At 46.4% G+C, this 26,033-nt stretch overlaps 1 protein-coding gene across 1 annotated transcript; it reads right to left on the bottom strand.

Annotated features, from left to right (window-relative positions):
• Positions 1-1,533: 1,533 nt before the first annotated feature.
• LOC137475229 (tumor necrosis factor alpha-induced protein 2-like) lies at positions 1,534-25,939 on the bottom strand. Its single transcript, XM_068192310.1, has 12 exons — positions 25,297-25,939; positions 23,370-23,964; positions 21,612-21,729; positions 17,990-18,064; positions 15,740-15,840; positions 14,650-14,742; positions 13,209-13,341; positions 12,162-12,272; positions 10,255-10,410; positions 7,138-7,259; positions 5,449-5,634; positions 1,534-3,558 (listed from the first exon to the last, which is right to left on the bottom strand). The coding sequence occupies exons 1-11, from the start codon at positions 25,580-25,582 to the stop codon at positions 5,454-5,456; spliced, it is 1,971 nt and encodes a 656-aa protein (XP_068048411.1). The 5' UTR covers positions 25,583-25,939; the 3' UTR covers positions 1,534-3,558; positions 5,449-5,453.
• Between the last annotated feature and the right edge of the window lie 94 nt (positions 25,940-26,033).

Below are 26,033 nucleotides of genomic sequence, written 5' to 3'. Positions count from 1 at the left end.
CAGCACACGCCAGTGCCTCCTCGTCGTCTTTTCTTCGTGGGGTGCTGCAGTAAAGGCAGGCATTTCAGCCGTAAAATCCAGCCTTTAGTGATGTGCTGAGGGGAATAGCCTGTGGTGGCTTTTGCCATGTTGCCTGCCACACACTCCCCTTTCCCCACCTGTGGACCAGGCATCACTCCCAGTGGGTGCTGGAGAGGAAAGCCTCAAAGGTGGGTGCAAGTTATTCTGATTAATATTGGGATTGACATATTCATTTACCATCTCTGACAGGGAAAAAGGCTCCTCTTGGGAGGGACTAGAATACAACACAATTTACTACATAATTTTGCAATCAGAAGGTTTGCCTTCTCTGAGGTTTCACAGTTTTAGAAATTGATTCTCCTCATGCACATTTGATATCCAACAGAGCTCAGCATGTCCCAGAGTATTACCTGTGTTTTTCACTATCAAGCCCTCCATTCCCTGTCACATCCTTGGCAAATAAATAAACCAGGGAAGCACAGACAGCACCTCAGCAAATGGCAGGTCTTTCCTCAGACCTTGCAGCATAATTAAGGAGCATCTGCTTTCCACTGCCCTCAGCATCAAGCCCTGAAGGTGACCTTCAGAGGTGGCAGCTCAAATGAGGGGACTGGCTGGTGAGGCCCTGTAGCAGCACTTCAAAGCAGCCAGCCAAACCCTGGCCCCCAGCACTGTGGGGCACTCAGGTGACAAATCATTGCTCATCACACAACCCTTCTGCCCAGAGCAAAGCTGGAGAGGTGGTGGAGCACAGCTTCCGAAGGAGCTAGAGCACCTTGTCACTCCTTCCTGCCCACATCCCAAGCTCGGTGTGTCTGGGTGATGGGTGAGCATGGCAGTGGCACAACCCTTGTGCCAAGGAGATCCCAGTGAAACCTTAAGTGAAAATGGAGTGGGAGAGGGACTTTGTGCAGGGAACCTCTGAGTGATCCTGTCCTGCTCACAGAGGTGGAGTCACTGGAAGAAAGGCCAAATGGGAGATGCATAGCACAGCTCCGTGGTGGCGCTGGCAGGCTGGTGGCAATGGCAGGGCTGTCCCTGCCCACATCCCAAGGCCACAAGATAATCCTACAGGAGGATCCTGAGTGTGACCCTGTTTCCCAGCCCTCTTCAGAGAGTGGCACAAATCCCACACAAGCGCTTTAACCCCAGGTTAGGGTGAAAGCTAGAAAGGAGCAGGCTGGATCACTTGGGAAGTTCAGGTCACACAATCAAGTGGGTTAAAAACCCTCATCCATTCCATCAAACAAGGGAAATCCCTCATCCTCCTTCCCTGCAGCCTCTCCTCCCCTCCCTGATCACCTCAGACAGTCCTAGGGAGTGACCCAGCATTCCCTTGCCACTGCCCTCCCTCCAGGGAGCCTCCCCACACACCATCTGCTCTCTGCAGGTCACTTGTGGGTGCCCAAGGACATCCCTCCCACACCATCTTCCTCCACACCAGCCTGCCTCTCCCCATCACCCCCAGCCAACATCCCTGGGCCCTCTGGCTCTGGAAAACTTCATTAAAACTCATGGACAAACTCAAGTCTTTATTTGGTCTCTCCATGAGTGGATGCTTCACACATGGTGCAAAAACTTGCTGCTACAAAACCTCATCGATCTGCACACAGCAGTGGCAAGCCTGGTGTCCCTCAGGGCTCCCAGCTGCTGATTCCAAGCAGAGCACACCCTTGTCTGGCTGCAGATGCCAAACAGCACAGACACACACCGACATCGATGTGTGCATGGCCAGAGCTGTCCACATGCTGAAGGATTATTTTTAGCCTGACAGTGATGGAAATGTCAGAGAGGGTTTTATTTATTTTCTCTGGAAGGTTTGTTGCTTGAAATGCCCATTGGCAGAGGCTGACCCTGACCCTGCCATCACAATAGGGTCTGTCATCCAGGTCTGACATCCCTTCCCATCCTTAAAAAAATGTGCAGTTCAGCAGGAGGGGAGGGTGACCGGCCCAGAGTGCCTGGCAGGGCTGACAACCTTCAGAAGGCAGGTGCTCATCCAGCCCTGCAGCCCAACCCATGCCCACCCAGACAGGTTGCAGCTCCCCCAGATTCCCCAGCCTCCCCACATCCCAGGGAAGGTCTCACTGTAGCCACAATGGACAGCTATGGAATGTTAGGGACACCTGCACTGGCCTTTTGAGCAGCCAGGCAATCAGGAAGGGCAGGCAGGCCATGGGTTGCTCTTGCTTCCCTTCAGTGACATGAGGGACAAATTTTAACAGTGCCAAGGTCTTCTGGTGCCCTGAAAGCACACAGAGGACTCCCTGGAGATGGAGCAACCAGTTTCTTCCTTCTCCTCTGACACACCCCACGCTCAGTACTGCACCAGGAGTAATGACAATTACAAACGAGCCCTGGCTTCTTTCCAGCTGACAGGACCCCGTCTGCACGCAGGGCTCTGGGAAGGGACACCTGTCCCTGGGGTGATGGCACAGCACTGCAGAATGTGGCAGCACCCAGCTGGGCCTGCACTTCTCAGGGTACCAGGGCATGACATGTCCGCTGCTACACACATTGACAGGTTATGCACAAATTTTCCCTCTTCTTGTTAGGGAAGCAGACTTAAGGGGAAATGGCTGCTCAGGAAAGCACTGGCACATCTGAGGTAGAGTTTTTTGCTTGGTTACGGTGTCAGAGGAGCAGTAATGGCCTATATTCACACAATAGCAAAGGAGGGCCTTGAAGAACATCCGGCTTGGGGCCTGTGACCAGCCCATAGATAACCAGGAAGAAAAGTCAGTGTTTTTCCTTCAGAGCTGCCTATTTACATCTGAAAACTAGCAGAGACCTTGCCCAGAGGCTGGGACAAACAGCTCCTTTTACTGCCTGCTTCCCATGAGGTTTTCTTCTTCCTCTCCAAGAGGAAATTTCCAGTAACTGATGTATAAAAATTAATGCAAGACTATGCTCCTGAGCCAGCTGTAAAACTCATACAGGAAGAGCTCCCCATCCCACACCTCACCATGGCAGGCTGCCCCCAAAGCAGGTCAAGCCTTCATAAGAGAGGGAAGAGGCAGCTTTGTCTGCACCCTCCTGGTGCAGGTCAGGCTTTGGGGAGTAAACTGAGGTGCTCAGACCTGCAGGCATTGCCAGCACAATCAGCCAGGCAATATTCCCTAACAGAGGTCTTGGATCCCTCAGGAGGTTGCAATGGTGGGACACCATGTGGTGCAGCAGTCCCTGGTTTCTTTGGAGATTTCATGGAACAAGGGATGGAAACAGAGGAATTCAGTGAGGGGAAACCCTCCTCCACACTTGCCCCATCCTGGGAATAACCACCAGGGCTCAGCTGAATGGCAGTCTCTAGGAAATTTTGAAGAAATGTCTTTCAACCATATCCCATTCATCTTCCTCCTGGACTTTACATACAAGATTAGGATTTGAGCCTCATTATTTTCCTGCAAAAGTGCAGGAATTCTGTCTTCCATGGCTGACAGGCTTCTCCATGCATCCAGCTGCATGTGAAGCTTTCAAGGAGCTGTGGTTGCAGATGCTGGCACAACAGAGCAAGGCCTCGTGTTTCTCCCAGCAAGCCTGAGGGAAGGCAAGAAAACTGCTGGGTAATTAAATAGCACTCGTCAGAACATGTGCAGGAATCAAACAGCAGAAACATCCCTCCTATGCACACTCTTGCATGAAGCTGCATCAACACTTGCCTACTGAAATCCTCCACTTCCTGGGCTAAGCAATCCATGGGCAGCACTCCCACTGCTGCCTGCCCTCCCCAGCCAAACCTTCTCACTGCTTTTCTGGAAGGACATTTTATGTCAACATGAAACAACCAAAACTAGTGCTTTTCTAAAGTCCTGCTACCTCCATGTACAGGAGGGAGAAATACGTTTCTGGCTAGGAGGAAGTAGCTGATTCTAGAGAGCCTACAGGTCACACCCCAGAGCTTGGCAGCAAAATCACAGGGCTGGGATGGAAGGAGGAAGGTGGCACATCCCATAACTGATTTCACCTTTACTGATAGCCCCAAACTCAGGTGAGGCCACCAAACTGTGCTGGCCATGTGTGTCCACCACACTGCACACTCGGCTGGGTCTGCTGGGATTTGGGAGCCTATTTACCCAGGGAATTTCAGCAAATAGGAGATTAAGGGACTCGCAATGCTTTAAAAATATATTCCTCTGTATCTTTACTAAAGCAAAGGTGGCACTATGGTTAATTTCTTTAAAGCAGGGTATAAACATGGGTGACTGACAGCCAGTTCATTATATCAGAATCAATTTTCATTAGGAGGGGAAGCTTTTGTGCTTATTAATTGTTTCTCTAATTGCTTTCTCTCCCTGCTACCAGGGCAGCCTGCTGTCTGCCTGTGCCTGGAGGGTAGAATCCTGCATACCTCATCCCTGATATGCTAACATGGGTAACTATAAATAAATAGTGACACCTGAGAGTGGAGCAGGAAAGGGACTGTGCTTCTCAACCTCAGTCTAGTCAGCTTATGCAACAGAAGGTAACTGCTGGCCATCTGCAGTTATTAACTGAGTGGGACTATTTCTGATAGCTGAAGGCTCTGACCTGGCCAACATAAAACAAAATTCTCCACCTCTGAGCTGGAGCTGGATAACTTTGGACTAACAAGAAGTTGTAAATTATTTAAAGTGAAGAAAATAGCTGCATGTTCTCCACTAAGCAGTATTTAAAATCCATGAGGAACTTCTTAACTTTAAAATCTGCTGCAACTTAGCCCCCACCCTGCCAAGAAAAAATAAAAATGCCCATTTGTGATTATGAAGGAGTCCCTTGGGAGACTGAAAGGTGATTGCAAGTGCCCCAAATGAGTCTTGGCAATTCTCACCATTGGATTTAACTCCTTGCAGTGACAGTCATCCCTCTGATTTTAACCCTCCTCCCTTCTGCCATGAGCTGCTGCTGCTGCCAGCACATGGTGGGCACACTTGCCTCTCAGCACAGTCACATAAATGGGGCAAGCCTGGTTTAATTAATGCAGCTGTCATGGAGGTGCAGTGGTGGGGCTCACATATCCCTCCCCTCGGCACCAGAGAAGCAGGAGGATCACTGAGAGGATCCTCCTTGGCTTGTCCTGCTAGGAGGAAACAGCACTTGCCTGGGAGACTGTGCCCATGCAGAGGGTAAGAGCTGGGAGGCAGGGGATGCTGCAGAGGGACTTTGCTGCAGGGACACACAGACAGGAGTGAAAGATGGGGAGGAAGAGCCAGCCCTGTCTTCTCCTTTGCCCCTGCTGTAACCTGAATTACTCATCTAAGAATTCAGCACCCTGCACTGCCTACAACATGATCTTCCAGGGTGAGGAAATCTGCAGGCAGAGAGAGGGAAGGAAAGCCAGTGTATGGAGCAATGAGGACCTTGGGGAGGTGAGGCTACAGCTCCACCTCCCTGTAAGAAGTGTGCCTGGGCAGGTACACCTTACACACAAGCACACTCACACACACCCACCTTTGCTAACAGCAGAGGCAGCCACAGAGTCCATATTTTCTAGGTTTTACTTCTATATCTGCAAAGAGCATGTTTGCTTCTGTTTCCACTTCCCTGCAATTATCATGAAATGCCTTTAAGAGAGCAGCTCTGTCTTCCCGGCTGAGTGAATCTTTGATGTCCAGCACTGCACTCAGATGTTCCTTCCTTTCCAAAACGACAAGAGGACAGTAAGTGAATGAGTCAAGAAAAAAAAAAAAAAAAAGCTTGTTTCCTATCCCTCAGTTTTGCTGGACCAGACCAAAGATTGGAAGCTGCTTTTTGACACTCTCTGGCTATCTAAGGGGAAGGCCATATCCCAAGAGCTGTGTGGGATAGGGCTGAGCTCATGGGTCCCAAGCCCAGGTCCAAGCACAGCATCCCTGTGAAGTATTGAAAATGTTCAGCTTAGGTTATTCCTAGAAAAAGTGCTGTATCTATCATAATAGGTTTCAGATAACTCTACATTTGACCATTTGGAGGCATTTTTGATATCTTTTCTCTCCTCTCAAATGGAGCTTATTCTTTTTCATCTGGAAGGTTACAGGATTTGTGTTCTACAGTGCACTGTTCCCCTGAGCAGGGAAATACTGTATTGGATATAATGCAAATGTATCCAAGCTAAACAGTTTGAAACAGAGAAATATGTTGTAGACAAGAACAGTGCATCCACTTACACCAGGATGACCTCCTCTGATATCTGGGTCTTCTGAGAACTTTCTATGCCCACTTCCTATACTATATGTGTGTGTGTGTGTGTGTGTGTGTGTTTATTTTTTTCTATATTTATATATATATATCTCATTGCTATGCTGTATCAGGTAAACAGCTTTTTATTTCAATAGCACCTTCAAAAGTAGTAAAGTAAAAAAGAAGTAAGAAGCCAGATCATAACATCTTTGTCTTTTTTTTTCTTTGCCTACAGCAGTCCTTCCTACAGAAGTCTAGAAACTTCCCTTGCTGCAGGTTTATATCATAACTGTCACGTTGAAGAGGCACTGAAGTAATTATCTACCACAAATTGTCTGCCCCACATTTGAAGGTATTCATACTTTTGGCCTTCACAGCATCCTGTGACAGAGAGCTTTACACTGCAATCATGTTAAGCTGGAAAAACACAGGCACAGAACATGAGAACAAAAGATAGATAGAGTAAACCACAGGCTTTGGAAAAAATGCAGTTACCAACGATCTCTCCTTCCTAGTAAAAACTGTTTCAATTGTGTTAAGTTTCCTGTAAGAAATGCAAGTGTATATTCTTGCTCAATACACCTAGAAACTTCTGAAAATAGTCATACAAGGTTTGGTGAAGTGTTGAAGACAAAAGCCAAGTGCTTGGAAGTTATGAAATGCCCAAATTAAGGATGTTCTTGAAACCCACATTTGACACATGTGCCTGTAAACTCTGCATTAAGGTAGTACTTTTCCACAGCATTTCTGCTCTGTTGACAGCAATTTCATCCATCCTCCACCTTTACAGAAGGACATCTCAACTTCACCAGTTCATGTCTGACAAAGATTTAAACCAGGCACCAGTGAGTACATTCAAAGGGTCACTGTGCCTGGCCCAACACACTGCAAAAGTACCACAGGACTAATATTGCTGTAGGTCTTCTGGTTTCAAGTAATCATGTAAGAAAGCACAGAAGTCAAAGCAACTAAAGACATTACCTGAGGTCAGGAAATTCTTTTAGAATGGGTAGAAGTGCTATTTTCATCCCCTCAGGATCAGAAGTTTGAACAAGCTCTAAAATTGCTTTTATGGGATCCCTGAGAGAACCAGCTGCAGGACCCTGGGGAGAAAAGCAATGTTGTGTTCAGGGCAGGGGAAACAGCACAGCATGTTAAGAGCTGGACTCATGTCAGACTAGGGATCTCTCTGTGTGGGTTAGGAGCTTTGCAGGAGAGTCTGTGCATGTATAGAAGTCTGATTTTACCCCAGGGTAGCAGAAAAGAACCTGGGGAGTAGTCACAAACTGTTTCCTGGATGGCTGGACAGCCATCTTCAGCAGCACAGAGTCCTCTCCTGCTCTTCCTTTGGCAAAGCTGGCAAGTGTACCTCATTTTTCCCTAAACTGCCTGTCCTTTCTTCAGGACCATTTCATCTTGTGGGATGTGGTTTGCTTCTGGAGGTAAGTACAGCCCTGTGCTTGACCAGTGTGAAAACAGTCTTGTTGGCCAAACACGCTGGCATTTCTGCTGCCCCAAAGCAAGCCCAGGGACAGAAAAGCAACCTTAGGCAGAAGATGAGGAGACACAGATCCTCTAATAGAAAAAAAAGTGGGAAACAGGGCTGGACAGTCTAAAATACATGACATGGTTGGTAGATGTTGCACATGATGAATTCCCTCTAATCTGGACCACACAAGAGAAAAAAGTCTCATCAAAAAACAGACAGCATTTTTAGCAAAGGTGGAGAAGCAGAATGCAGATGAACCACCAGGAGAGAGCTTCAGGTCTTGCTCACATTTTTCATCAGTGCAGTAATGCAATTAAATTGCTTCCCTGAATTATTGATGCCAGCACATCAACAGAGACTCTGTGACAAAGCAAACCTGGAGAACAGGCTGCCAAACTGGGGCAGGAGAAGCCAGGTTCCCCTCATCTGCAGGGGGCATTAGAAACAGCAGGTCACATTCTCCATGCGGCACCTCTGCAGTGAACATAATTAAAAATAATAATAATATTTGAAGACAGTCTTCCCCATCTCCCCCTGCACTGCAGGCACACAGCGTGTCTAGCTCTGCTCAGTGCACAAGCTGTACTCAGCTCCTGAGGCACTGGTACTGTACAGCTTCATACTTGGCAAGCTCACTATTACAAAATGCTAATTAATTTGAAGGTGTCAGATTTAGTTAAGCCCTACATAGGCAGGCAAGGTCAGAGGTAAACAGCCTGCAGTCTACGGGGAAAAAAAAAAGAGGTGTTTTGTCAGCAGTGTTTAAGTGCCTTTGGCACGTACTGCTCTTAGGAGAGAAGCAAGGTATTTCCTAATGTGTTTTGAGAACAGAGGGGAAGGAAGAGCCCAGAGAGAGGGCAGAGCAGGGCAGGGAGCAGGTGCAGCCTGTGAACAACTGCACGATAAATTCAGTCTGCAGCAGAGTTCATATTTTGCATGCATAACCGTGAGCCTCATGACTAAGGAGCAGGCTGTCCTGCAAATCACTTGTGCATTTCACCTCCAAGGCTTTCAGTGTTCTCACATCAAGTAAGAAAGTGCACACATTAGGGACACTGGGGAAACCGTTCTAACCAGATGCAGCCCTTTTTCACCCAAGCTTAATGCAGGGTTTTAACAGATAATTAGATTTCCTCTATTTCGTTTGCACAGTTTCATGCACGTTACATCCAAAGCTGATGCTGAGAACAGCATTTCTGGTAAACTTCAGAGTTAAGATTAGAGAACCTTCCTGCTATTCCCCATGTGTCAATTGCTGAAAGCATTAATTCATGTGTCATCAATCACTCCAAGAGGTGGGTCTTCAGCTAAAAGCACTGGCAGCTTCCAGCTTTCTGCCATGAATCTAATGCATTAATTATAATGGGTCTGAGAGGATTTTAGAGAAGCCTACAGACGATCATTTTTATTTCATTTTATTCGTTGGACAAGGTAAGAATTGCTGACATATGGCTTGCAAGGGACTCATCTGTGAGAAAATAGATTTTCAGTCCCTAGCACTTAAATAGGCAAGTTGTGAGAATGACTCAGCATTTGTGAAATTATTAAAACCAGTGTAGCCAAGGGGGTTTATATGCTGTCACATCTGAGTCTTGTTACCAGACTGACTTTGCAACCACTGCTGTGCTGCTCAGCCCAGCCCCTGATGAAGCACCATGCCTGGGCACTCTCAGCCTGCATCTGCTAATGAGCCATGCCAGGGACATTGCATGGCACTGATTCTCCACCTGGACCAGCTGAAGGAGGGGACACTGCTGCCACTGCAGTCCTTGCCCTTGGGTAATCAAGGGACTCATGGGACAGCCTGATGGCATCCACAGATGCTGTGTGCAGCACTGCCAATTACACCAGATTATGAGCTGAGACTTTTTAAAGCTTCTGAAGTTGTTTCTGCAAATCAGAACTAGCACTTCTGCACAAGTTTTCTTCAGAGGTGTGGCTCTGCTTTTACACCCAGTCTTCTGCAATGCGCCTTCACCTCCTAATGGTGTGAGGTGTTTACCCCTGCAGGAAGACTCGTTCCTCCTCACAGCCGTCAGCAGCCACAACAGCATCAGCATGTTTTCGCCACGAGGAAATGCCACAGCACAGGGAAATGGCTCAGGCAGCCATCATCCCAGCTCTGAGGGGCTGGAAATGGCCTGTGGGCTGGGAGGAGGCTGGACAGAGGGGTAGCAATGCACACCCCATGTCCAGGGAGGAGCAGCCTTACAGGGCAATCCACAGAGCAGGTGGAGCTGTGGAGCAGCCTGTTTGGTTCATCACTCCAGAGGCTCAAGGGAAAGCACTGCCACCCCATGTACCAGAAGCCTGATGGGGGCAGCTGGCAGCTTTAGAGCTGTCTCACCAGCTCAGAGGAGCACGCTTCATTCTTGTGTCAGTTGTAGCAGTGCAAAACTTGCATCTTCCAGTCACACATTTCAAAACCATGAGCTAACAGCTTCTGACAGATCAGAAGGGCTGTCAGCACATCTGAATGTCATTTCAGTAAAGCTTGCTACCCCTGTGGTAAAAACTCTTAAGCTTTTTTGTAGTTTTCAGAGTCTTTTCCTCTGCTGGTATCGTTCTTGATGACAGAGAGCAAAACTGTAACCATATCAAAGACTTACTAAGCACTCTTTAAAGATGGTTTGCATCATCCTATGATCTTCTTCTATCTTGTTGACAATCCTCCTCCTCTGCATAGCAGATGGTTTCCTGGGAGTGGTCAGAAGGGCCTGCATGTATTCTGTAATAATGATGGCATTGACAGCCTTGACGAGGGCCTGTTCCAAAGTAAAGATACCCAGATTAACTTCCCTGCACCAAGCAAGGCTCAGCTACACCTATAACAGGGCAGACAGCAGATATTCTGCCCATGCAGATGGCTGTCCCAATTCTTTGCTTAAGTATTAAAATGCTTGATCTAACACTTGGACTATCTCCAAGCTGCATGTGGATGACAAACCTTGATGGTAAGTGTGGAGACATCAAATCAAAAGCAATGGTACCAGTTAGCTGAGCCAGAGGTCACTCACACTCCAGACCTGCAGCGACACTTGGCTTGGCTAACAAATGCATCACCTGGGGAAAGCTTGGGCTACAGACAAAGCCAGGTGCAGCCTCCCTCGAGCATCCACATTTGACACAGGGTCCTTGGGCACACAGCTGTGTCTGGGCACAGAGAAGTCACCTGGGCAATTCCTTCTTAGCTCCCACTACCTGCTGAGGAGCCCCAGTCAGAGGCCAGGCAGCGCCTGACAGGGACAGTGAGTGTTTCTGATGGGGGGTGGGCTGCTGCACAGAAACCACATTTTGTTAGCAATTGAAATCAGAGCAGGCTTAGGCTGCAGTCCAAAGGTACAGGAAATCCCCAGCTCTGTCCAAAACAGACAAAGCAAGAGACAGAGAGCTCTGGCACAGCATTTCACCACTGAGCTGCTGCTTGCCCCAGCACTAATGTGACATAATGTCCAGTGACAGGCTTCGAACAACAGCAGAATAGATCCTACTTTTTTCTCTTCTATTACCTTTTCCATATTGCAAAATGTTAATTAAAATCATCACTGACAAAGAGACTGCAGACCTAGGAGTCCCATGCTTAGGAGGACACGTGGCACATGTAGCAGCAGCAAATCCAGCCTGCACAAAAGAGAGGGTTCCCCAGGTACCAACCTCATTGCTGAAGAGATAGACTCAAGGGCATTGTAAAATCCTAGACAAGTTGCTTAGGCTACTGTAAAGGTGAAAAAACTTGGGTACTTCGTGAGGTTGTTTGCCAATTACTCTGCATGAGACACCATGCCCTTTAAAATCTGGACTTTTCACCTCTCTGTGTCCACTCTACATCAAAGGGAGCAATAATCCTTACAAATAAGGTTGAAGCACGTGAGAAGATTTACAATATAATGGTATTGGGGCAGTGGTAGGAGAGGAGGGAGCCCAACATTCCCCTCTGTATTTGGGAGGTACATTCAGTTTCCACATTTCTTCATTTGTTGGTTCCTCTGCTGAAATTACAGAAAAGTCTCAGCTGTCACTACCCAACCCTGGTGGACAGAGGTACTGAAGAGAGATCACTAGATATTTAAAAGCCCGTTTGACAACAGAGAAAACGGCAGTTTGGATTAATTGTCTAGTACTGTGCTATCCAAAGGTTCAATTACTAGTTTCAGTGATTTCACAGAACAGAATGGTTTGGGTTGGAAGAGACCTTAAAGATCATCTAGTTCAAAACCCCTGCCATGGGCAGGGACACCTTCCACCAGAACAGATTGCTCAGTACCTCCAACATGGCCTTGAACACTTCCAGAGGTGGGGCATCTTCAGCTTCTCTGGGCAACTTCTTCCAGCATCTCGCCACTCCCATAACAAAGAACTTCCTCCTAAAATCTAATCTAAACCTATACTCTTTAAGTTTTAATCCATTCCCCCTTGTCCTGTTACTACATGCCCTTGGAAAAAATCCCTCTCCATCTTTCTTGTAAGATGATTTCCTGAGTAACATATTGTCCTCATTTTCTTACTTATTTCTTACCTCATATATATCTGTTTTTTTCTTCCCAAAGGTCAAAAAGTTTTTCTTTAAGGATTCAAGGATGTGGTCAAAACCACTGTCACACTTTTTGAAGTGGTCCTTCAGTGTTCCCTGAGGAAAAGAAACAGAGTCAAAGGGTGCACATGTAGAGACACCAAACAAACAACAGACACAGATTATTGTGTCTTTGCTCTTTCTGCTCTTGGAAACAGACTTCTCCACCAACTGCAGCATCCTGTGTTTTTATTTCAAAGAAAATCAAAACATGAAAGAAAGAAACAATTCCAACTCAGGAAGGATGTACTAAGTTCTTAAGGCCAAACCTGGAAGACTGAAAACCTGGGCCTCCTGTTCCCCCCTAGGGTTGCCAGATGCTCTGTCAGAACCACTCCCCGTTCCCACACAGATGTGTGGGCCCATGGGGCAGGCTGGCAATGAGCTCTGGAGACCAAAACTGCACAGTGTAGCCAGAGTTTCTCTTGTCATTTTCCTTTTGCTGCCTCCAGTGTGCCCGAGGGAGCCTGTGCAATGAGGCTGAAGATGCTCAGGGGAGTTTCCCAAGGAAATGCACAGGATCACACACTGTCAGGAGCCTGGAATTCTGTGTTTTCCAGACACAAGGCGAAGGGTGTCTGGGCTAACAGACTGATACTAGAAAGTGTGAAGGGAAGGGACCTTATCTCAAGGGAGGGACACATTTCTGGTCAGCCTTCTCTATATCCTGACTACCCAGCACAGCCCTGGGCTCTGTGATTTGTCACTGCCCCAGGAAGATGCCCAGCTGCTGGGAATGAATAGGTACTAGGTGAAATTCAACTTCTGGGGTCTGGAAAGCACAACAGCAAACACTAGAAGCAGCTTGGGAAACTGCGGTCCCAAACTGGAAAATGTGAAACTGTCCATATACAGATTCTGACAAGGCAGAGGAGAAAACTAGGCTTGAAGGCCAAACTATGGCTTCACCTTTTCCAAATCAGGACATGAGAGGGAAGTGCATGCCAGCCATATGGTCTGCATACAGTCAGGATTAAAATGGGTCATCCATACCTTGACTTTAGTAGTGATAGTCTGCAGAAAATGCTCCATAGTGTCATCTTCCATCCTGTGTAGAAATCCATTTACCTTAACATTCTGGTCAGTGCTGACACTGCAAATGTATGTTAGCTTATGCCAGACAATTCTGTTTAAAAAAATAAATATGGAAAGTATTGATCAGATCAAATCACACTATTATCTCAGATCAAAACTCTTTCTACTGTAACCAACACAGCTGCCTGGGTCATTGAATGGACACACGCTCAGGTCCAAAGCTAGCTCAGTGACCTGCATTTGTGCGCTCAGTAAGACACTGCCACAAGGGCACGAAAGTTCAGTGCATGGAAATGCCACTTGTACCCATCACTAGTGAGATCCGATCAATTGAAAATTCTAGTATTTTCAAAAATGAGCAAGCATGAAGCAACCTTGACAAACAGAGTCTGAGTGAGCATCCCGTGTGCCTTCAACAATCTACAAATACAAGACAAACAATTATCTTTCATCAGAGCAATCTTCCAGTCAGCAAATCCTGGCTAAAATTATCACCGGCTTGAAACCAGACATTCTACATTCTGGAAAGGCTCAGTGTACAACTTCATTCTCAGTAAAGCTGTGAAGGATTACATAAAAGAGACTCATAAGTATTCAGTCTAGGATCCAGCATCAGCAACATGCAAATACAACAAAGCAGCTACCTAGGCTCAACACAAGGCTCTGATGTCAAGTAATCACTGTGCATATGTTGGATTTTGGCATTTTGCTGACTCCAGAGATCCCTGGATAACTTTACACAGGAAGAAGAGAAGCAACCTTGTTTTCTCCGATGCTGCAAGTGTTTCTGAAATTAGCTCGTAGGTGCAAACATCCTCCTCCATCCTTCTGTGCTTTATTGCTTCCCTCCTTCCTAGCAACCCCAGGGAGAGCCTGGCATATTCCACAAGGTTTCATTCAGCAAAGCACTTAATATTGCACCTACCAAGTGCGGTAGCACACACATTTCAGCATAACCTTTATAAGGCTTTCCTTATAAAGGTCAGGGCCAGGGAAAGGAGCGACATCACAACCCACAGTGGGGTTAGCCAGGATAGTGTCCCCACACATGACACAGCACTGCTGCCTGCCTCCTGCTCAGTGCAGGAAGGGGGAGATGGCTACAGCCCCTGCACCTGCAGGACCTGGCAGCAGGCAAAACAGGGCAGTACAGCCCTGTGGCCCTGGCCACAGTCACAGCCCCCAGCTGAGCCTCCCTCTTGCTGGAGCAGAAAGGGCAGCTCTGAAGGAGTCTTGCTGACAGCAGCTGGCTTCCTCCGAGCTTTAAGGCTGGTGTGCACAGGGTTGGATGACCATACCCAGCTGGAAGCAAGGTTTGGCCTCATACCAGAGTCAGAAGGAGATCAGACCAGCAGAAAACTCATTTTGTTCCCCATGTCATGAAGCTCTGTTTTCTAACCTGAAAAGGCAGCAATTCTCCAGGATTCGTAAGCTGCTGCAGATCTGCGGGCAGCCATCAAGCTGGAGAAAGCTTCTTACTTCATCTTCATAGCTAAATCAAAACAGGAAGAAGTACCTTTAATCTGGCATGCTCCATAACACATCTAACATCAATAGCAAACTGAAGAAATAATCTGTGATTATTTGTCTTTTTATCTCGCGGTTTCAATCCCCCAGGTGGGATCTACAACATGACAAATTTTCTGTCCTGCCCAGCTGATGGGGAAAAAAACCACAGGAACAGCAGGAAGAGCCCTGGAGCTGCCTGGGTACCTTTGCCAGGGACCAAGAGGCAGGAGGTTGGTTTGCAACACTTCCTTCTGGGACGCAACTCAGGCTTTGCCAATAAAGCTGCAGAACAAAGTCTCAGTGTATATGAATAACCCACAAGGTCTCTGAACTGTTTTGTCAGTCTCAGTCTCACAAAGGGCTTCTGGACAACTCCATTTTATAGAAATTTCCCTCCTCTCATCATGTGGAGGGCCAAGGATCTTAAATCAAATCTCCATCTGAAATACTACCTAAACCAGCAGCCCTGGCATTTTCTGCTGTGGGGGATACATGGGGAGAGAAATACCCAAGAACAAAAAGCAGATGAAGGGAGCCAGAGGAAGTGGTGAGAGACCAGATGAGAAGATATTCATTCTGCTATGAGAACCAGGACAGAGCAGATCTCCCCACCCTACCACAGAGCCAGCAGAAAGCACTGTGCCTGGGATGCACAGCCAGGGTAGGAAGGGCCAGGCCTGGGCACTGGACACTTGGCTGCCCCTCTTCCCAGGTGTGTTTAAGGTCTGAGCCTCTCCAGAACTCCCCCCAAGGCTTTATCCTGTATAAGCTACTCCAGATGCCCTTTGGTCCCTCAGCTTTAGTCCAACTACAAATATTGAGCACACAAACAGCAGTGAAGTGCTGTCTCTCCAGTGACAGCTTAATGGGAAACAGCCATCAAGATCCAGGTGAACACAGCATCACCAGCTTCTTCATCAGGATTTCTTTCTTTTGAGCATTAAGAATGTTACCAAGGAGGAAAACAGCATCCTTCCTACCTCTCCAGGAACCTCAGGCACTCCTCCAGGCACTCAGCTTCCACCTTCTCACTCAGGCTCTCGCTGACTCGCCTGGCAGTCTCTGTCTTCTCTGTTAGTATCTGTGGATTTCAACGTGTGAGAGGAAAACTGGCCTAAGTCATTTGCTCCCTATGCAGTGTACAGGAATACATCCCACTGCTCACCCTGCAGCAAATCCCTCTGCCCTAGGCACCAACTTCTGCTTCAGTTTTGAGAGTCCTTATGGAAAGAAATGTATTTTTTGTCAGCCTTATTGTAATGTCTAACACTACACTTTTGCTTCCATTGATTTTGTTGTGGTCAGCAGGCCTGTGCTTGGGTAAAAGCCTGTCCCTGCAGATGTTCTCTGCTGGCCACATCCAGCCTGGCAGTTCAGCTCACACACAGACCTGCCATCTGCAGGAGCATCTGTGCTTCTACCTGACTCAGCCTCGCAGATAAATTTGGGTGCAGCCACTAAAAAGAAGGTTATGCAGACCTGTGTGCCCTGCACCTCTGCCAGGGTCTCTATATGGGATTCCTGAAGAGGGCAGGTGTCACCTTCCCAGCCACCACTACTCACGCCTGACACAGCTCTGTGTGTTAAACCCTACAGCACATGTCCTGCCCCACTGACCCCAGCTGGGTGTTCCAGGTGTCTGCAGGAGGTGGGCTGTGCCAGACAGCTCCAAATTCACCCCTTTATCGGGCAGGCTTGAGCAGGTGGCAACTTAATGCTGCCCATTAGATGCTCTGTGGAAACAAAAGCTTGCAAGGGGAGGAGAGCCAGATGGATAAAAGGAGACAGATGGACCCATATGCTGTGCCCTCACAGCGCTCGTCTGCCAGAGACAAAGGGTGACTCACATCATGAATGGGTTTTTCCACTGCTCATAACAGATGCAAAAGCTCACCCAAAGGGGCAGGAGAAAATACACCCAAAGTGTCAGAAAACCACAGCTGATGAGTTTCCATGACACCTTGTTCATTTTCTATCTGAAGTTTAAGTGTCAGCCTGAGAAAATTGAGGAGGTGGTAATTTCATAAGGCTTTCCTATTAATCCAGGTTTTTCCATCACCCACCCCAGAGCATTAAAATCTGTCAGTTGCAAACACAACAGAGTGAATCCACTCATGCTGAAGCATTGCCAGATGTTACAGATATGAGGACTATGGGATTCAAACCATGCTTTGTCTTAGTTCCTGTTAGAAAACTTTCCACTATGAGCCAAAAGCAGGGAAAAAAAACATCTTGATAGTTAAACACCCTAGCACAGGTACATCACTGGGCACATCATTGCTCCAGCAATGCAGCTCCAGCAGGTACAGGGCAAGGCAAGGAGGAAACCGTCTCTGATGTGAGCTCTGCATTTGGTGCCTGGGTCTGAGATGGGCCAGAAAAGCCAGTGCTTGCCAGCTAAAGCTGTATCATCACAAGGAAAACCAGCTGCTGGTGATCTGCAATGCTTCCAATGCCTGAGGTTGTCTGCCATCCCAAAGGACCATGGAGCTACTTCCCTCTCTCATGACTCAAAATGGGACTGCCACTCAGGTGGTGTAAATGGAGAAGAAAGATACAGTCATGACAGCCCACAACCATGCCCCTGATCTCCAGCATCACTTAAGCCCACATATAAACTCCAGGATTTATTTTAATCCTTCTGCAGGTCGTGATCCAAACACCCTCTGCCCACAGTACATGCTGCTCACGATTCAGCAGGGTGTGCTCCTGCAGTGCCCTTGGAGCGCTCACCTTCGCTGTGCCTGCAGAATCCCGCGCGCTGCCTGGCCCACCAGGGCAGCAGTCCCAGCAGGGACAAGCAGGGAGCAGCTGCCTGCATTTTGCACTGCCAGCCGTGGGGCCCTGCCACGGCTCGGCAGCTCTCCCTGCTTTTATAAAAGTGCTCTGCAGAGCTCACACAGAGCAGACTGCGTAACACACACCATGACTTTCCAAAAGGTTACGTAAAGATCCAGGAGCATGTATGAAAATGCAACTTCAGCTTGAATTAGCTCAGGCTTATCCTTAGTTTAGTAAGGGGTTTTTTTTTTCTCTTTATGTATGCCCAGGGCAAAAACAGGTTTGGGAGCAAACAGACACAGCTTAAGTATGGCAGCCAGCTTGCAGGCTTTTAACACATTGAGCTTAGACTGAGACATGCAAAACTGGGTCTTGCCAAATACCCACATACTTGTGTGCAAAAACAACTGCCCCAAAGTATGGGAGCTTTTCAGTTCCCCCCAGTTTACCTCAATGACTGCAGCATCTGTACAAGGTGGTTTTCCAATATCAAAGGCTTCTTTCAGTGCTTTCCCTACTTCCTTCTAAATGAGAAAAGAAAATTGAAAAGTACAGTTAAGATACAATGGCATTCATAACAAGTTAAGTTTCCCAGCCTCTCATTATCCATTTGGACTAGATTAATTTCTGCCTCCATTTTTTTGGCTATCTCATTTAACCCAAAGCCTGGCTATTTTCCAGCTGACCTAATAACATTGTTCTGTTTTATTCTACATTGTTTGTTTGAGTTTAAATGATTTGCAGCTTGCTTTCATCCCAGTGTCAGCTTGGGTTATCTACAGTCTTCCCTAGTTAGCTTAGCTCTAATGAAGGCACCCACACAGCAAAACAATACTTATATACATCTCCATGCTGCCAGCTACTGTAGCTGAGATTTTCCACCCTTCCTCTCTCCAACCAGCATCCACAGAAACCAGCCAGCATTAATTAAAACCATTCCCTTGCTTGAGCCAGGGACTTGTGAGTGCAAAGAGGAGCTGAGTTAGTGTTTAGAGCTACTGTCATGGTGAGATGGGCCCCATGAGGCTGCACAATGGGAAATTTCCAAGACTTGGCTGGCTTATGCTAGTTTGAATGGCTGTAAAAACAAAACTAGCACTGCAGAGAAAGGGCTTGTTGCTTAAAACATGATCTGACCTTTATAGAAGCTTTAAACTCAAAAGTCTGGCTTGCTTATTTATTCTTTTATTTCTGAATCTTCCTCCAAGGAATGTGAAGTCTGATCTCCCATTTTGGTCTTTGTTCTTTTCTGCCTGATGAATTAGGAAATTTGTGGCTGTCAGCTGAAGAATTTCATCAAAATTATATTCAAAACAACTGCTCTCCCATATTCACTGAAAAGTGCTAATCAAAGACAAATACGCAGTTGAAAACAACCCAGAAAAATTTCTTTCCTCACAAGTGCCATCACCTGACTGTAAGCAAATGTGTGAACACTATGTGCTGAGATAGCACATGCCCGCTGAGCTGCACAAACACTTCAAGCCTGCCCCCCACAATGGGACAAAGCATGGCTTAGTGAGGAACTGCAAGGCAATTAATAACTTGTTGAGGACAGCACTTAGTTGTTTTGGATCAGATTATGTGTCTGAATTAGAAACAGCTTGCTTGTCTGCAGCTCTTGTAGTGATACCAGCACGTCAGGCACCAAAGCTCCAATGTGGAGGGGACCAAAACTTCTGCTGTAATAAACAGGCCCAGTTTACTTCTTGTTTCTTCCTGTCTGACCAAAATGTTGCAAGGCTTCAGATCAGTGGATGATCAGTACACCTGTGCTGACTGCAGAACACAAACTTCTCAGTCCTCCTTCTGTCCATTTGAAAAAATAGAGGGGTGGTGGGGAGAAGACACAGACCCAAGTGATCCTTCGCAGGTCAGTGTTAATGACCATGAGAATGAGACCTGGCATCATGCTGGAAGGTCTACCTTGCACTCCTATCAAATTCCCCAGTACAGCAAGGGCAGAGGTGGCAGACTGGCAACAGCATTTTCAGTTCACCAACTTTGTAACCTCAAAGGCACAAAGCTCCCCTGCCCCAGGTGTGTCCAGATTGAGAGGAATGCTGCCTGCATGCAGAGCTGACCGAGTTCCTCACAGTGGAGTTTCAAAGTAGTTTTGAACCCCACGTGGTATCTGGGCTCTCAGCACCTTCAGATATGCTCACAGTTCTCACCACTCATTTCTGTTTAAAGTGCTTTTAGTTTGCACAGATGTGAGGCTGCCACACCCAAAGATAAGCCAGATATTCATAAGCAAAGTAGACCATGGCTTATTCTGGTCAGGATCTTTCATTCTGAAATTTTAGTCATCCATTGAAGTGGCAAAACGCACACCATGTGATTTAGGCACAATAATATATGACAATTGTTAAGAGATAACAGCAGGATATTTGCTCAATAACAGCTTCCTGTATATTAGCGTAATGAAGGGCTGAATTACCCTAGAAGCAGAAATAGAGGGATAGCAGGTTTTATAAGCTATGCCACTGAACTGAAGAGTCATCCATAATTTTTCCATATGGAGTCATCTTATGTCCACTTAAGCTCATTAGCTTGAATCTGGAGCTGTTCCCAAGCTGGCCAGGTTTGAAGCGAGCTGGGGCAATGCTGTGCTACACTGTCCAGCACTTCCAGCTCTGTTTTTTCTGTACAACTCAGCACCACATAGAGCTGTGAGGCTTCAGGATCGAAGGTGGCATGAAAACTCAGGGCTGTATGGCACAAAAGCTCATACGCAGATTGAGGTGAGCCTGCTCAGCACATGGTATATCAGGAAAACAGAAAGCCCATGGTTAAACAAAAGCATTCTTCAGCTATTACATTAGAGGGAACTAAAAAAAGTTAAATTTCCCATCACCGTTAGTCAGCATCTTTGAGGGGCTTGTCAATGACTCAGTGACTTACTCTAGGATAACCTCAGTGGCACTACCCTAAGTCACTTCCTTCATTGAAACAAATGCTTAAAAAAGAGCATGAGAACACATGGTCTTCCCCAGGGTAATGATTAAAAACAGCCCATAAAGATACTTAAACACTGAAACCAGTAGGCTTTAAGCATATTGTCACCAGCTGGCACTTCTATTCCTATGTTTGTGACTACCTTCATGTTATTCAGGGAATAATTCTTGAGGAAAATCTCTGCAATTTAGAGTACTTTCCCAGCGATGATTCAGCAGTTTGCAGTGGAATTTCCCCTCCTCTGCTCCCCAGGGGCTGGTGGAAATGGAAAGCAAGAGAGCTGAGTGTGGTAACTCCTGCTGCTGCCTTTCAGCTCTAGCTGAATAAAAGAGGCCCCGCTGAGTTTTCCAAATAAAGTGGTTTCCTCTGGAACTCCCCATTGCTACAACACATCTTCCTTGCTTCATTTGTATTCCACATGTCTCAACAGAATTCTTCAAAGGGGGAATTTTGCTGAGAAAAGAAAGATGCTGCAGCCACAGGGCTGGGGTCACCGGTGGGATCATAAGAGAGGATTCTCTGTGGAGGGCTGCTGGGTGGGCACCAGCTGCACATTTTCTTGTGCTGAGCTCTGAAAATAATCTTTGCTCTAACATCAACAGTGTCAGTCCAACAGGCTGGAGAGGACTGTGAGGGGTCCACACACAGACAAACTTAGCAGCCTCAATATCCTGCACAGCTGAGGCAAAGAGGCTGTAAAAAAACCCCTGCTGTTGCACACGATGGGATCATTAACAGATAGAGAGAAGATGAACAACATTTTGAGATGGCCCTCAATGAGGAAGTGGGTTTCACCCATAATCTCCCTTTCTTCCAGATAAATGGGCTTCTGAGCAGAGCAGATTGCAGCTCTCTGAATATACAGCAATGGGATGAAGAGAGATTTGCAAATGTTCCAATATTTCCTTGCTAAGGAGCAAGGACAGGGCAGCCTCCCTTTAGCAGCAGACAATCACATGGATCTTCACACCTTCTGCAATGAAACTCGGCCAAGATTGAGACCTTGGGACTCACACATGCCTGAGCAGAGCTGGCTATTTAACCAGGGCACCCCTTAATTTAAAACCGCGGGAATAAAACTGGCAGATTGTGCTAAAACTCCCGAGTTCTTACCCGTGCGACTGCAAGTAACTTTTCCTCAGTCTTCAAAAGGATCCACACGAGGCACTGTGCTCCAAGGGAAAGGCTGTGCTGGGGGCTGTGCCCGGGTCTCTCCCATGCCTGGCTGCCTCTGTGTACAGAAACAAGAGCTCAGCCAGAGGGGCAGCTTCCCGCGGGTCCATCGCCTGCCTGGCACCACAGCCTCACACTAAGCAAACAGGGTGCCCTGCAAGAACCCAGCAGCGTTTGCCAAGCTTGGGCAGCCACAGCACAGTAGATGATCTTTACAATGGCTTTTTGCCAGCTTTTCTTTTGTGCTGTTTCTTTTCCTTCTTCCTACATTTGCTGCCCAAATTAAGGTTTTTGCTTGTTGCTCCCCTTCCCTCACTGCTGCTGCTCTATTCCTTCTTAAGCTTGGGTAGAGTCTCCCAAGCACACTTGCATGAATGCACAATTTTGCAAGTGTCACATATTCTTTCTGAATGGAATAGGAAGCAGCTATGTACCAAGACAACCACATCTATGCATGAGCTTTCATGGAGGTTGTAACTGTATTTAGAGAGGAAAAGTCAAATGCTGAAGTTCTGGCATCTCTACTCTTCTCATTTCTACTTTTTTTCATTACCATCTGACTAATAGTGTCACTGTCTTCTTTCTTTGTTTTTTGTTTTTTTTTTTCTTGAAGTAATTCTGCATTTATAGAATACATTTTTTCTTATATTTGACTTTTCTTTATATAATTAAATTACATGATTTCTCACCTCCAATTTTATTAAAGTTTTCAATGTTTCATCAATCCATTACTCCAAAGTTTTACCATTTTAAAAGCAGCGGTAAAAGGGATGCCTCCTGACCACCTCTACCATGTACCTGCTGACAACCAGCATGTACCCACCACACTGCTTCCCTCCTTCAGGAGCTGGCTGGGGGAAGAGACCACCTGATGAACTGCTAATGAGCTAATCAAGGGTTTATTAGTGTAATTATACAAGGAACAGAGAAGCTGTGGGCTTGGATAAAAGCAGTCAAATAATCCAAAAGGGCTGAGACCTGCTAAGAAGTTTGGAGATGCTGAGCAGCTATTAAACCATGGACACAGAATCAAATGCCTCATCCACCATAAAAAAAGAAATCACTAGAAAGTTTTGGTCTTTGATGACACCCATAGGCTTTGAATTCACATTGGGCCAAAGGGTGTCAGATGTGCCACTCTCCAGAGGGAAAGTCAATCTGTTTCTTCAAACTTGGGCAGGAATTTAATGATCTGTTACATGTTTTTCCTGTGATCTGAACACTAATGGAGGAAATACAGAAACAACTGGGAAAACTAAAAGCCAGATAAAGCAGCGGGAGAACAAGAGAAGGGCAGAACAAGAGAAATCCATAGAGCACCATGCTGACATAAAGGTCAGGGAAAACTACTCTGGGGTAAGTGGAGTATTATGGACCTTGTTAAAAAAGGCTTGATGTGAGGAAAGAAATTGTTCAATAAAGCAAAAAATTGTGCATGTCCAACAGCAGTCCAGCAGAAAAATACTTGCCCACCTCAGGTAAACCCCTGAATCTGGTATTAAGGATTTAGAAAGAGGCAGTACTGCAATGAAAAAAGGCTCTGGTTCTGAGAGCACAAAGATAAAAGGGGCAGTGTGAAAACCTAAACTCAGCAAGAGTCCTGATCATCACTGTGTTATCAGGAAGCAGGAACTGTTTTCAGTAATAAAAAAAAATAGAGATATAGAAAAATGTAGGAAAAAAGCCCTTCAGACATACCTTTTGTACATTTTAATGATCCATCCATAAATTAAAAGGCTCTGGCTGAAGCTGAAACAGTTACTGTCAATAAGTGTGGCCAGGTGAGAACACAAAGAAGCATGACAGCAGTGGGCATAGGTGACGAGCAATCCTGCTTCCTTGAAGACATCACTTCTGTGCTCCAGGCTGGGGAGAAACATCATTTCCAGATGACTCAGGTGCTGTTTCAGTGCAGTCTCATCTGTGTTAGTAGAAGAAGCAAACAGGGGAATCTGGGCGGTCATGTACTGCATTAGCTTTTCCTCCAGATCTTTTCTCCAGAAGTTTGGGCTCCAGGTGGAAACAGAATCTGTCTCTAGGCCGTTGCCAAGCTGCTCTGCTTCCTTCTGCTTCTCCCACTTCAGCGATTCCCCCACTGACTGCAACGGCTCCAGGAGCATCCTATCACTTCCACTGAGTGCTTCTCCCACTACAGTCCACATTCGTTCAGCCAGCAGTGCATAAAGTGATTCAGACTTCCCCATACCATCATTTCCAGAATGCTCCAGATTATGAATTTGATCACAAGCTTCCAAAAATTTTCCTTGCTCAATGAATCTGCAGATGGTTTCCTCTGCAACAGAATAAGAACACAACTTGCTGTTTGTTCACATGTCTGTAGGACCATAACTTTAATATCCAAGTTATGAAGTATCTAGTTTATATCTATTCCAGAATTCCTCAGGATCTACTCAAGATAAACCCACTTAAGGTCTAGCACTATCACCTCAGTTTCCTCAGGGTAAGCACTTCTTTGTTTCTAAATTTCTTTCATCCTTTCTCCTCCAGGTTAACCAAGCCTGCAGATTAGTCTGCAGCTTTCTGCCATCATTCCAGAGACTTCCTGTTGTGAGCAATGAAGGTTCATTTCCATAAGAAATGTACCTTCTGTCCAGAAGAAAAACATTAAAGGAGGGACATCTTCTGAACAAGCCAACAGCTGAAAGTTAAGCCTGGAAAGAATTCTCTGCCTCCTCTACAGAAACCCGGGCAGGACCAAAGTGCTGCAAGCTCCCTTGGAAGGAAGATTTTCAGTGCTGCTTGTTTCCAATGTATCTTCCCTAGCACATCCAGTCAAACAACAAGAGTTAAATGTACTCTCACAACAGATGCACAGAGCTGCAGGGTTTTTAACGTGTGTTTTACAGATTACAAGGTTGAGCAACGAAGGGTTAAGGTTTGCCAAAGGTATCTGGAGCAGAGCCCAGAGGACAAATTGAACTTGATGAGAATGCAGGGAAAGTTAAGTAAAGCCAGAAGCAGTGGGACTTAAATAATTCAGGATACAACTTTGTATGTAGAGTGAAGAATGGAGTATGAACTTCCACTATGTTTTGCCTATATCCTTCCTAGCTTTCCTCTATGAAAACATCTCATGTGTGAAGTAAGAATTAAATCAAACAGGACTGGAGGGAGGAACATGACATGAAATGGAGAAGGGTTGATGCAAGGATGTTCAGCAAAGCAATTGGCAAGTTATTCAGGAGGGGCCTACAAGCTGCACCCATCCTGCCTTGATACATGCAACACATGGGAAATGTTTAATTGGCACAACTAGCCTGTGTGCAACCCACCTCCCCCTCCCATCTGTGGAGGAAGAGCGCAGTCACATGGTTGGGGTGTCAGTCACACGTACATCATCTTTCTCACAAGACACATCAGGAGTCTTTGCAGAGATAAAAATAAGAACAGTAAAGAGAAACATTTGTGAAGCAAATAAAAAGTGAAATACAGAACTGTCCAGAGTAGCAAGTGTAGGGTTCAGAAGGGACAAGAATTCAGGTGAAGGCTGGGGAGGAGGAGAGTGGAAAGCACCTAATCCAGAAGCTGATGAAAAACAAGAGCTTGTGGGATGGGAGGGACAGAGAAGATCCAGGCCTGGACCCAGAGATAACTTCAAGGTTACCTGCAGGCGTCCCTCTCTCCACTCCTTTCCTACTGCTTGGCCTCTTCAGCAAATTCCCTGCCACATCCTCAGCACCAGCCTTTTCCACCGTTTCCTTCCCACTAACCACAGTCTTCAGCAATTTGCCTGCCAAGGTTTTCAATTTCTCTTTCCTTTTTGCCTCCTGCTTCTTTCTCTCCTCATGTGTGGCCTTGGGCAGTATTCTTGCATTTTCCCCAGCCATCTTCTCCCCCTTCTTGTTGCTTCCTCCCACAAAGGCTGCCCAGGAATGCTTTCTCTTCTGCATGATCCAAGCAGATTCAGGTGCTTTCTGTCCAACTGGGAATACTATCAGAAGAAAACATGAGAAATAGTTCTATGCAAAGTAGTCTTCGTGTCTATCTCCCAGAGAAGTTCTGTCTTCTTCTGACTTTTTTTTTTTTCTGTGCAGCTACAGGCTTCAGCTGCCTTTGAAAAAGTCTAACCTGGTTCCCGTCTGTGCCAAGTGAGGACACTTTTATAGGCTTCCAGCCCTCTTATGTAATCCTTCCCTCTTCTGGGTAAATAATGTCAAAACCCTTATACATAATCTAACCAAAACCACTGGGGGAAAGCCAGGGGAATTTTTTGGCATTTTCTAAACGATTAAAATATCCCTGCACTGCCAGTTATCTTGATGACAATCCTATCAGTATATATGGGAGTTGATTAGTAACAACTTTATGCAGTACACATCCTTTTCCACCCACCCTGCATGC

This window comes from Anomalospiza imberbis, chromosome 6 (genome assembly GCF_031753505.1).
Source record: "Anomalospiza imberbis isolate Cuckoo-Finch-1a 21T00152 chromosome 6, ASM3175350v1, whole genome shotgun sequence".
Classification (NCBI taxonomy): Eukaryota; Metazoa; Chordata; class Aves; order Passeriformes; family Viduidae; genus Anomalospiza; species Anomalospiza imberbis.
This window is presented reverse-complemented; position numbering and strand designations above follow the sequence as displayed.